General features: G+C 39.7%; 1 protein-coding gene across 2 annotated transcripts in view; it reads left to right on the forward strand.

The window, feature by feature from the left end:
• The first annotated feature begins 1,261 nt into the window (after positions 1 to 1,261).
• LOC125041873 overlaps positions 1,262 to 13,566 on the forward strand; it is a 17,037-nt gene continuing 4,732 nt past the window's right edge. The window contains exons 1-3 of one of the 2 annotated variants that reach the window (XM_047637242.1): positions 1,262 to 1,390; positions 1,630 to 2,999; positions 13,027 to 13,229. In XM_047637242.1, coding sequence (XP_047493198.1) covers positions 2,320 to 2,999; positions 13,027 to 13,229 — 883 coding nt within the window. In that variant the 5' untranslated portion in view covers positions 1,262 to 1,390; positions 1,630 to 2,319. Of the gene's footprint in view, positions 1,435 to 1,629; positions 3,000 to 13,026; positions 13,230 to 13,566 lie in introns of both variants that reach the window. The other variant, XM_047637243.1, reaches the window with a different exon arrangement.

The raw sequence follows: 13,566 nt of genomic DNA on the forward strand, positions 1-13,566 counted from the left end.
GAGACATGAGCGTCATGCCAAATGTACGTGTACCCGATCATACATTTTTACATCTAAACAAACATTATTAACGGCAGAATATCTCGACATTATGCATGGACCATTATCTGCAAACTTAGCATATTCTTGGCTTGGCAGGTCTGGTCTTTCGTATATTTAACTCTGAACTATTTTTAAAATGATCATCAGGTGGTTGCTAGCATTAGGCTTAGGGTAGAATAGGTTAGATTACTTGATTGTTAGTCCGTACCACATTTTTGTCTTAAATGCTACTGTCTATGTGTATAATATGTGAATAGTTTATGGCTTGCTAGATATCAGCTATCACTTCGGATTCACTACTAACTTCAATCAGATATACATTGACGAAGTAGTTAGTAAAGTACAGTGCAGGCAATCATTAACCTCAATATGAGAAGCAACCCTGAAACCCGAAGTAAGCAAAACTTGCAACCTTGCCAATGGGGAAGATGCAATTATACCAACCAGTCGCTGGGTTTGAGGTGCTCCATGTTTGGTGGGATGTATTGGTTACAGAAAAAAACAGCAACAATAAACTGAATTAAATATTGGTTGATAAGGAACGTCAAAGCAAGCGTGACAGCTGAAATTTACATACTACTCGAGGTTAAGTTAAGAGTTCTCAAAAATATGAAAGAGTATGAAATATTTTTGTCCGTAAACTTTGCGCTAACTGCACGTATCATTACTGTTGTGCATATGCTGTTACCAGGATCTTTACTAAGCACTTCAAATGCTCAGTTTCATTACATCCTTGCTTGCATCTTGTGTTGAGGGTATATTATTATTTATTCTGCGTAACGCCACCCGCAAATGAGACCGAAATAACTCGGTGTATTGTTAAAGTTATGTAACCCCCACTAGAAGAGAATCCCTGCCAAGTCGAATTCTCCCCCGCATCCCTTCGTCCCTGGTAACCCAAGAGCCCTCCCCGGCAACCCATACGCCCCCCTCGACAGCCCGAACACACTCCCTCTCCCGCGCACAGCCATCCGTCCGACAGCCCTCTCCCCGCCCTCAACAGCCCCCCCCCCTCCATCCTCCTCCTCCCTCTCTCACCGACCTCCAGCAGCCCCTTCCTCCATCCTCCTCCTGTCCCTCTCCCCGCCCTCCAGCAGCCCCTTCCATCATCCTCCTCCTGCCCCTCTCCCCGCCCTCCCTCCACCCACTCCAGCCCTTCCCCCGGTCCCCCACCGGCCCCGCTCCCCACCGCCCGCCAGCCCCCACTGTGCGCACGTGGGCCAACTGGCAGACTGCGCGCCAGTGTGACACAGCAAGGGAAGCGAGTGGTAGTGTCGAGCGCGGGCTCTTCCCGTCTTTGTGCTGTGTTCATTTCAGTGACCCGAGTAGTGTACAGTTTTCGTTACAGGTGAATACAGAAATTGATTGTGGAAAAAAATGTTATATAATGAGGTATAAATTTCCCAGTAAATTAAATATATTCACAAATCTTATGGGCAACACCTCTCTTGGGTTTGTGTTGATAGCTTTGGCATTTGTTCATCTGGTTTGGTACAAGTAACATCCGTGCCCATTCCAAATAATGTTAATTGACCACAGTTGGCATTTATGATTTGGTTCATTTGCATTCATTTTCTCGTCCTACAGTTGATCGGCCTGAGAAAAGTGCTTGTCTTTAAGAAGAATAGTGAAGGAGAACGTAGCAACCCGGACCCCCGCGTATGCCTGTTATGCCCGTGAATGAGTGTGGGAATACGGCCAGAAAGCTTATTGTGGGTGTAACGAAGGGCGGGGGGGTGCGTCAGTGCAGAGGGGGTGAGAGTGAGAGGGCAGCGTGGTAAGCAGAGAGATTGGAAGAGAGGAGGGTGATAAAAGAGAGGGAGAGAGAACGTGCGTAGATTGTCTGTTGTCGAGAGAGCAGTTGCCATTTGTTACTTTATGAGTAAATATGCTTGTGTTTGAATCTAACAAGGCGTGCGTGTAATTTTCATGGTCACCTGCTGTCTGTTTCTTGAGCATGTAGCGAGTAAGGAACTGAATGGCTGAGGAATATCTGTTATGGTCTTGATTAAATGATTGCAGAATAGTGAGGGATTTGTAAATTAATATTGTTGGTTAAACTTATATGATCGTGTATTGCACAACAGGATTCAATTAGCTTTCATCAACAAAGGGGTAACTTATAACAGTACCTCACTTTTTATAGTTTATGCGGGTTCATGAGATTTATTCATTTTGTAGTGTATAGATGCAACAGCAGTGTGAGGAGAACAAGACCGCTAGCTAGTGGGTGTGCGGGCGCGTAGGTCGAGGTAGGCGGGTACGTGGCGGGCGTGCATGATGAGTGAGCGAAGAGTGTTCGAGTGCCTGTGTCTGGAGCCCAGCAAGGGGGGCTACAGCTACGACTCCGCACTGTTAGTCGATGTTGACCGCGCCTTCGACTTTGACGAAGCTGTAATCCGGTTAACAACCAAATGCAACTCCATCGTGACTCAATTTCGCACCTTGGGTCACCATTTCTCTGAGTTCTCCGTCGCCGCCTCCAAGGTAAACGGAAGCAAGGTAGATTCACCCAACGCGGGAAACAAACGGGGCAAGAACGACATAGATAGAATGGAGAGTCCTTCCGGAAGCCCTGAGACTCGAAATCTGAGGCTCATGGACTACGAGTGGCGACGCCTTAAGAGGAAGAACTACTCCGGAATGGTAGCTCTGGCACGCGTCACCAGGTCCTCCATACCCAGAAACGGCTCGGGGGGCAGGTACTCCGTCAAAGCCTTCACGGAGGCGGTCCTGAGCCACATCCAGGCCTATTTCATGTTCCAGTCCTTCTGCCCGGAGTTTGAACGCTGGATGGGTGGAGAGGAAGGGACTTGGGGCTACGGGCCTGAGAGTGCCGATGACGAGTATCTGCTGTATCTTGTGTACCGTCTTCGGGATAAGAATGCCCCTGCTAAACCCACTACACCCACATCAAGGAGGAAGTGGACGGAGGTGGACAGACTAGAATTTGGCTGGTATGTGTTATTTTATATTGTTTCCACTATTAGAACCAGATAGGCATATTTAAAGAATTTACTAGTATTATTAGTTTCTGACAAGTACTGTCATTAGAGCAGCCTGGCATACTGGCTTTCTGAAATGTCGCATTTCATTTGTTAATTTTTTAACAACATCGTGTACTCTTCGGTAATTCCGCACATTGAAAGACGAACTAGGGAGACGGAACTTTGAATCATTTTATTAGGTATTAAGAAGATTGGGAAGAATTTTATTTCTTTTATTTTGATATTGTAAAGTAAGGTTATGTTCAGTGTATCGTTTTTGATACTTAAAATGTTCTGAATGATTATATTCATCCATACATTGGAGTGCATTCGAGTTTTCCCAGCTTAGGCTAGGTTAGGTCACTGGCAATCGTAAATAAGTCACATTTAATAAAGACTTTCTTGCGGAAAAAAATGTATGACATCACGATGGCTAGCATACTGTAAACGTGTTGAAATGTGCGAACGAATTATTTTTCGTCACCTTTATTATACTGTTAAACCGCGACCATACATAACATGTGGGGTAGCACGCTGTGTATGCGTATGTTTGACCGTGTTGACTGGGTAATTGCTTCAAACGCGTGAAGGACGTGCCAGGCCGGACCGTTTTCTGTATCAGGCCTAACGTTTATGGGCGGGGCCAACTTCTCCACAAACGTTTGATTGTTTGAACGCGTATCAGTTTCATGCGACATTTAGTTCTTGGTAGAAAAGAAATAAAAAACAAAAAAACATGCCGTTGGATTCTCCATAATACAGAGGAAATAAAGGGTGCACCAGAAATAAAAGAACTTCCACGGGGTTTTGTAAACTTGTTCAGGCAGAATACACATTTGTGGAGACTTAAATGAGTTCCAAAAAGAATGTGAGGAATAAAGCAGTATATGAATCTGTAAGAACTTAGGCTCGACTCAATCGCGTGTAGACGTGCTCAGCCTAGTCTCGAGTCTAGCCACAAAGTTTGTATAAGAACAGTCAGTTCTTTGTCCATTTAGTTTTCCTTTGTTAGTGCAACCGCTAAATCAACTAATATCACCAGTCGTTAATCAAGTGACATCAAACGAGGTTGACTGTAATTGACTGTAAATTTAGTATGAGTCGGAGGAGTCGGTACTCAAAACACCCGACTCTGACTCCGATCCCTTGGCATAATAATTTAAAGAAAAGGAGTTCATAACAACTACAGGCTACTTTTTTATCCCTTAGAGGTTTGAGTGAAATTATTACAGCTATAGCTCTATACTATTGTGGCCTTTTTATTGAATAATCTTGAAAAAAAAAAAATGCTTTAAAAATTACATAGAGGACGATGTCAAAATGAAAATGATATGATTTTTCATTCTCTCGGATGGAAATAAAGTGTGCGGTATGTTTAAAAGGTGGAATTTTTGCGCCTTATGTTGAGGTCGGGACAATTTTACCGACTTGGACTCCGACTCCACATCCCTGTTAGAAACCTCTTTGAAAATGGCGAAGAATGTTAAATAATCATGGTGCCATGTGTATGGTCGTTTGTGTATTTTAGGCTCATCAAAATGGCGCAGCAATATTAAAAAACAAAAAAAAAAAAAAAAACAATCATCCGATCAGACTTTGGGAAAATAGTATAGTAAGTTTAACTGTTCAATTGCATGAATGTCGACCGAAGGACTTTAGGGTAATGATTTAAATTTCGGCGTGTGTTTGGCCGGTCGATGATTTGGTTTATGAATAGTTCTTATGACGAGGAGTGGGCATTTGGAGCACGGTAGTTAACTTTCATTAGGTTTCTCCTCTGCTCCACCCTCCTCCCTCCCTCTCTCTCTCCCTCTCTCTCTCTCTCTCTCTCTCTCTCTCTCTCTCTCTCTCTCTCTCTCTCTCTCTCTCTCTCTCTCTCTCTCTCTCTCTCTCTCTCTCTCTCTCCTCTCTCTCTCTCTCTCTCTCTCTCTCTCTCTCTCTCTCTCTCTCTCTCTCTCTCTCTCTCTCTCTCTCTCTCTCTCTCTCTCTCTCTCTCTTCTCTCTTCTCTCTCTCTCTCTCTCCCTCTCTCCCTCTCTCTCTCCCTCTCTCTCTCCCTCTCTCTCTCTCTCTCTCTCTCTCTCTCTCTCTCTCTCTCTCTCTCTCTCTCTCTCTCTCTCTCTCTCTCTCTCTCTCTCTCCCTCTCTCCCTCTCTCTCTCTCTCTCTCTCTCTCTCTCTCTCTCTCTCTCTCTCTCTCTCTCTTTCTCTCTTTCTCTCTCTCTCTCCCTCCCTCCCTCCCTCTCTCTCTCCCTCTCTCTCTCTCTCTCTTTCTCTTTCTCTTTCTCTCTCTCTCTCTCTCTCTCTTTCTCTTTCTCTCGTTCTCTCTTTCTCCCTCCCTCCCTCCCCCTAGCTCCCTCGCATCTTCTCTTCTCAACTCCCCTTTCCCTCACCCTCTCCCTCCCCCTCCCCCTCCCCCTCCCCCTCCCCCTCCCTCTCCCTCTCGCATCGCCTCTCCTCACCTCTCCTTTCCCTCCCACTCACCCTCCCCCTCCCCCTCCCCCTCCCTCTCCCTGTCCCTCTTCCACCCCTCCCTCCCTTCCCATCTTCCCTCCTTTCCCATTTTCTCCTTCCCTTTCCCTCCCCCTCCTTCCTTTCTCTCCCCTTCCCTCTCTCCTTCCCTCTCTCCTTCCCTCCTCTCACACACACTTACTGCTTCACTTTCACTCATGAAACAGTGAGGTCCATTTAAGGACCCTGAATGCGTCTATGAAACGGGGACGTCACAACAGTGCAGAATTGGACTTAATGACGTATTGCTTCATCGGGGCAGACGGTTTCCCGGAACTCTTATTGCTGGTGGTGGCAGAGACCAAGTTAATTGATTCGATTAACATGACCGTGTCCAGAATTTAAAGATGAGGCGGAGGGAAGGGGAGAAGGGGGATTAAAAATGTGAACAGAATGTGTAAGATAATAAAGTCAGCATTCATTTTATTTTATCCGCGGAGAATTTGATTTTATTTTTGCCGAAAAGAAACATATAAAAGCAAAAGATTATCAGACGCAGGTGTTACAGACAATGTCACTCGATATGGTCATGTCAGCTGTCGTGTTTTCGTAACTAGAGACAAAGATTAAGAACGTTACCTTGGAGTTTTTATCTGGAACTTTCCCCGTACCCCCCACCACACACACACACACACACACACACACACACACACACACACACACACACACACACACACACACACACACACACACACACACACACAACCAGACAAATTTTATACTGATAAGTTAAGACTTTTGATTTCTCCCGTTTCGTCGTATGGCAGATACACTTTGTAAAAAAAATACTTCAGAAAACAAAAGAAAAACAAAAACTGTAGTCAATCTAAACGCATGGAATATGTATAGTAGATACATGCATACGTACATGCATGCATACATACATATATTCACACGCACGCACACACACACACACACACACACACACACACACACACACACACACACACACACACACACACATACACACACACACACACACACACACACACACACATACATACATACATACATACATACATACATACATACATACATACATACATATATATAAATGTATGTATATATATATGTGTGTATGTGTATAAACAAATATATATATATATATATATTTACATACATATATACACACACACAAACAAACACACACACACACACACAAACACACACACACACACACACACACACACACACACACACACACACACACACACACACACACACACACACACACACACACTGTGTGTATATGTATATATATGTTAATTTGTATATATATACATTATATATATAATATATATATATATATTTTTATGTGTATATATATTTATGTGTATATATATGTATGTGTACATATATATATACATATAAATATACATATATATACGCATATATACATATAGACACATATACATATATATACATATCTATTGATATACATATATAGATAACCATACATATATATATATATATTTATATATATGCAGATGGCATATATTTTCATATATATACATAATATATCATAACATAACATACACACATACTGCATGCATATGTGTATATATATTCATATACACATATATATGTGTATACATATGTATCTATGTATATATGTGTGTGTAGTGTGTTTATATATATACACATGTATAGATTTTATGCACATATATATGTATGTATATATATGTAAACAGGTGTATGTATGTATGTATCTAAATATGTATTTATGTATATGTATATATTTGCATATGTTTATATATACACGTACGTATACACACACACACACACACACACACACACACACACACACACACACACACACACACACATATATATGTATATATATAAGTATATGTATATATGTATATGTATATATAAGTATATACATATACACACATCTGTTTGCATATATGTATATACATGCAGTATATATATGTATACATACAAATATGTATATTTATACTCTGTATATACACACTACGTATAAATATATATATAGTCTATATATATATATGTATGTATATATATATATATATATATATATATATATAGAGTCTCTCTCTATATATGGTCTATATATTTATGTATATACATATAGTCTATACATATATATGCATAAGTTAAATATATATATTATTAAGTTACAAAGGAGTAGTACAGATAAACATACTAACAAGGACAATAGTAACAGACAGCGTTATACGAAAGCGAACTTTTTTCATACTATGCTATTGCAAAAACCAAGGAAAACTGCTACGCAGTTATGTTTTATTCGGGGAGAGTGTTGACAGGTGTTTGCTATTTTTAGAAAAGTAAAGAAAACGGAATAAGCTAGTTAAACCCTTAAGAACTGTTATGGGCCTATATTTCAGTATCACCAAGTTGTGTACAAAATACAACCGACTTTTAAAGACACTAAATTTTACCGGTTTCATTTATATCAGGTTTGATGCAGTACGGCTTGTATGCTGAATAGTAGGCCTCTGTATGACTTACATGAAAAGAGGGAAAAAAATATATTTAAATATATATTTGCAAACATAAAGTAAAATAACAGCAGATTAAAACATGCGGATAGAACAGAAAACAAACGAATGGTATCCACTGACTTTTGTACAATAGAAGTTCAATAGAGTATTTAACAATAGATATTCACTTTCTTTATATAATAAATCACCAACATTTCAGAGATAGAGGGAACAGTCTGCAATATTTATACCTTTTATGATCTCTTGTCAGCCATTCGCAATTCATGGACAATCTATTACAATACGATAATAGATATCAGTGGATGAAAACTCGAATCAGGGCAATTCTGAAAAGAAAGATCTACTCGGCCCAAGGAAGGCTGATCTCGGGTCAAATCCCCGACGTCTGGGCTGTCACAACCGGATTGTTTTATTTATTTATTTTATTTTGAGAGAACGTAAACGGCCCATTCATGGTTTGTGTAGACTATGCTGTCCGTTCTTTATGAAGCAGATACAAACTTTTTACTCGTATGCCTCAGCGAATTTTGTTTATAGATTTCTATATACATTAATATATGTTTTTATTTATATATATTATACATATATGTACATATATTTAAGTACACAAATATATGTATATATGTATATATACACATACATACATCCACATATATATGTTTGTTTATTATATATATATATATATATATTTATACACATAAACACACACACGCATGCACACACGCACGCACACACACACACACACACACACACACACACACACACACACACACACACACACACACACACACACACACACACACACACTCACACACACACATATATATATATGAATTCATATATATAAACATATATGTATATATATGAATGCATATATATATTTATATATACATACCTATATATACATATATATATGTATAAACAACATCCGGAAGGTGTTGATCCACACATCTGTCCCTGGCTGAACAAAGGCTGCGTCATCCCACCGCTGCCACCAGATGTGAGCGACACGAGAGAAGGACTTAAGGCGGATAATGAAAGTGGCCTTGGCTTTTGGCTTTACTCACTACAAGGTGAGTGCATGCAAGCTGAGCTCCTTCTGCCTAGGTATGGAGAATGCCCCCTTTTATTCAGTGGCTACACCCTGGGCGGTGCTTGCTTCCGAAAGCTGGAGTGTCAGGTTTATCAGGCCGTGACAGGGGGGTGAGTCGCTGGGCTTGCTCGAGGGGGACATGTTGGTCACCTAGGAGGTCCTTGGGTAAACCAGGCTCAGGAGTGCAAGGTGCGGAGTGCCTGCTTCCTGTGATAAGGTGTGCTCAGGAGGCAGCGAAGGGAAGGCGCAGACTTTGTTCAGCCAGGGTCAGATGTGTGGAGCACCACCTTCCGGATGTTGTTTATATCATGTATGTATATGCATATATGAAATGTATGTGTATAAATACATATATTTTTACATTTATATATAGAATATTTCAACACACATATATGTGTGTGTTTATGTATCAATGTATATATATATTTATGTATATATTTGTATATATATTTATGTATATATATGTATATATTCATATATATCTATAGTGTGTGTGTGTATTATATATATATATTATGTATATTATATATATATGTTATGTGTAAATATAAACTCGTAGTGTAAAGGGTTCAGGGAGGGGGAATTAAAGTACTTCTGTATATATATATTTTCTATATTGTATATATATTTATTATGTATATTATATATGTATATAGACTAGTTCCATTATCAGAAGTACTTTGCACCACAATTGTACCGTTGTACCGCTAGGAGTAATTCACTTTTGAATATTTCTCTTGTGAACTTTACATATTAATGATGAAAATGATGTAGCCTATATCAGTTACTTCTCAGAAGAGACAGTAACTATGTATATATATATACATATATATATATATTTTTTTTTTCCTTTCTTTCTTTCTTTCTTCATATGTCTGTATTTATCTATCCATACCAACCTCAGAATTTCCCTCCCATATTTTTAAGTAGATTGTTGTGGTTCTAGTTTTTAGCTGAACCAACAAATGAATGGATTATAAGTAAACTTGGTAAAGCAAACCTCCCTGATGATATTAATAAACGCGAAATCTCCTTAGCTAGAGACCTGGCACGGAGCAAGGGACTGAGATATGACCGGTGTGCGGGAAGAGAAAACCAGGAAGGCCAAAAGAAAAGAAAGAAAAAGCGAGTACTTTCAGAGATATCACAGCAGTAACTTAGTGGTAGCCCAAGGGTACAGTAAACATTTCGACAGTTATAGTTGAAGGTAGGAATTAAAATGAATGTATTCACATTGCAAGAGATGTAAATGACACGTTTTGATCATCTCAATCCGAAGATATTTCTGATAAAGATATATGTTAATTGAAACATGTAATCTTGCGTTGTGAAGGTATACCTATTCATATATTTTCTACAATCGCCGTAGTGATAAAAAGGGCGAAGGAGGGAGATTTGTATATATAGAAAAAACATTCTTATAAATTTATCAAAATTCTGAATGAGTAATTTAAACTTTAACGTAAAGGCTACGATTAACTAAGGCTGTGTTACCGTTTATCTACCCAGCTGTTTCTTTGCGGTTTAGGACCTCGTTAATGTCAAGTCGCGCAATCTCGCACTATTTATATACTGTACCATCTCTGTGAGCAACGTGAACAATTATCGTGTGAGTATAAGAAAAAAAAAAATAGCAGTCTTTTATGAATATAGAATATTTGTATCTTCATTCAGTCTTATTTGTATTTCATATATAGGCCTATTAACGTTGCCACTCAAAGACAATGTATAAGAGGTACCTGACCAATTTGGAACAGAATTTGTGTTCATTCCGTATCTTCTCGCTGCTTTTTCCACAATTAAATGTCTCTAAACCAAACTCTAAATTAATCCATCAGCTGAGACTTATTCAGACGGCCTTGTCAAGATGTAGACTCAGTCCATCAGTTGCTCCTTTTATCAAGATTAACAAGCCCAGCAAATCCTGTGAAGTTGCGCCATTTAATTTGGTTCCTTTCAAAGTGTAGGTTCGTGATGATATCTAAGCTTCCGCAGTGTATTAGCATAACTGGAGACGGTTTTCTGAAATACGGCGAGGAAAAACGGTTTATCATACGTTTTGTTATAGGTCCTACAATGTTATTTAGTTACTTATTCAAATAAATCTTCCGATGAACATATTTTGATTGTCCCTGCGAATGATATGCGTTCGTCTATTTGTTTGTCCTGTAAAATTATAAGAACGGAAAAAAACGACTTAGGGACATTTCGCATGTGGTCGGGGATGTCACTGGGAGACTTTTAAAATTAGGACCAATTAGGACCAGGTGGACCTCAGAGGTCCACCTGGGTCTCGATTAACGACCGATACGTTTGGTTACCATTGTCTGTAGCATTTACTTATTTATTTACTTATTTGTATAATACGGTGGAAAATATTTTATTCCATCATGTGTTGTTTTATTGCATTTCACATTCTATATTTTATGGGTTTTCATAATTGTTTTATAGTGTATGGGCGGATGTGTTATTTGGCTTAACCATTTCGCATTATGTTCTACTTAATTTCACTGCGATAAAAGGTGTGACCCTGGGACAATCAACGAGCGTGTAAGTTCAAACACTCGGAACAGTGTAAAGTCCACCCTTTGCAGCGAGTTTCATGGGTGGCAGAGTTCTCACACGTTTACAGCTGGCTGGACGGGTGGTCCTGTTTCTCCCCCTCCCCCCCTTCCACACCCTGATTTCGAACTCGTAATCGAAAGATTAATGTTTCCTCGTTTTTTTCTTTTTTCTTTGTGGTCTTGGGCAATGGACTGGAAGAACTGTTATCGTGCATTTTCGATATAATTGCAGTTTCGGACATATCAGCAGTACAAGGTAAACAGTGCATAGGATCGTGACACGCAGCATCTTCAAAGATAAAAAAATCCGTAGGGCAAAAATCTGCGGAAATAATCTATGAAATAATGCATCGGGAAAAAGAAAGAAAGAAAGAAACTCTAAGCATGTCACACAAGAACGGGCTGGTATACCTGTCGGGCATTGTTATTTTCCTACTTGTCTCTTGTCTTGCCGGTCGCAAAATTTCTAGGAGGAAAAGAAATGGGAGATTCGCTTTTCGCCCCTTGCACGTGGCGCCGGCGATACACGGACAAAATTGCACTGCGATTCTTTTCATTTAATTTTCTCTTTTTATTATTATTTTTTTCGTAGAATCGAACTCATATGTGTAATTTTAAGTCGTAATTTCAGAGTGAGGGGTTCTTTTGGTATCCTATTTCCATTTATTTGTTCACGTAGGATTAAGATATTTAGGAGGCTTTCATTTATTGTTTAAAGATTTCGTTGTGCTATGTAAAAAAGTGAAGAGCTTGGTCAACCCCCCAAAGCAAATGCCACAACTTCCATGACAAACCTGTTCCAGCAACCCTGTTAAGTAAAAAGTAATGATAGTGAAATAAATGAATTGCTTCTTTATGCAAAATAATCTTACTGGTCGTCTGGCTGTGTGTGTCGATTATAAAGAATCGGACACAAAACAATTATTTTTGTTTGAAGAAACAAAAGTAAATATGATGAATATATACATTATTTTCCTTTTTCCCTGGTTTTGAATTGCACAGCGACCAAGGTCCATAGAAGTACTTTAATAGACCTTGTCTAAATAAGTATCCGAGGTGCATTGGGGACACTTTTGGAGGGCCTATTAGGCCAGAAATCGTATGATGGGTAAAAATTATAGTTACAGGCCATACTAACATAAAAGCAGCTCAGGTGTGTGGCGAAGAAAATTAGGATGCACAGATAGCTGGCGGGAAAACACGAAACCGATGCTGTAAGGTATCATAGATGAGGTGACCACATCTCTTACGTCTGATTACGTATAATAGATTTTTTTTTTCAATACAATGACAAGAGTTATCCGAAACATAAAAAAAAAAAAAAAACTAACGATTCCCCCTCGACAGGCCGTTTGTGCCCAACGCGCCCAAGAGGAGGCGGCGACACACTTCTGGGGAGAGCAACGCGAGCACCTGCAGCAGTACGAGCACGAGCAGCACGCCCAGCGGAGGCCCGTCGTACCTGACGCCGCCCGCAATGCGCCCAGCCCAGCCCAGCACGGAAGGCACGTCGCGAGCTCGTACACGAAGCAACACGGGAAAGACGCCAGGTACGTACGAGGAAGCGGGCGAGGGAAGCCCCGGCCGGCGAGGGTTGTCCTTGTGTGTGTGTGTGTGTGTGTGTGTGTGTGTGTGTGTGTGTGTGTGTGTGTGTGTGTGTGTGTGTGTGTGTGTGATGATAATGATGATGATGATAATAGATAATAGTAATAACTGTAATAATAATGGTGATCACTATTCAGTAACCAGTTAGTCATAGTACTGGTATCATTATTATCATTATAATCATTATTATTGTTGTTTTGTTGTTGCTTTTATTGTCATTGTTATTATTATTGTTATTATTATTATAATTATTATTATTGTTATTGTTATTATTGTTATTGT

This window comes from Penaeus chinensis, chromosome 31, assembly GCF_019202785.1.
Source record: "Penaeus chinensis breed Huanghai No. 1 chromosome 31, ASM1920278v2, whole genome shotgun sequence".
NCBI classification, from domain to species: domain Eukaryota; kingdom Metazoa; phylum Arthropoda; class Malacostraca; order Decapoda; family Penaeidae; genus Penaeus; species Penaeus chinensis.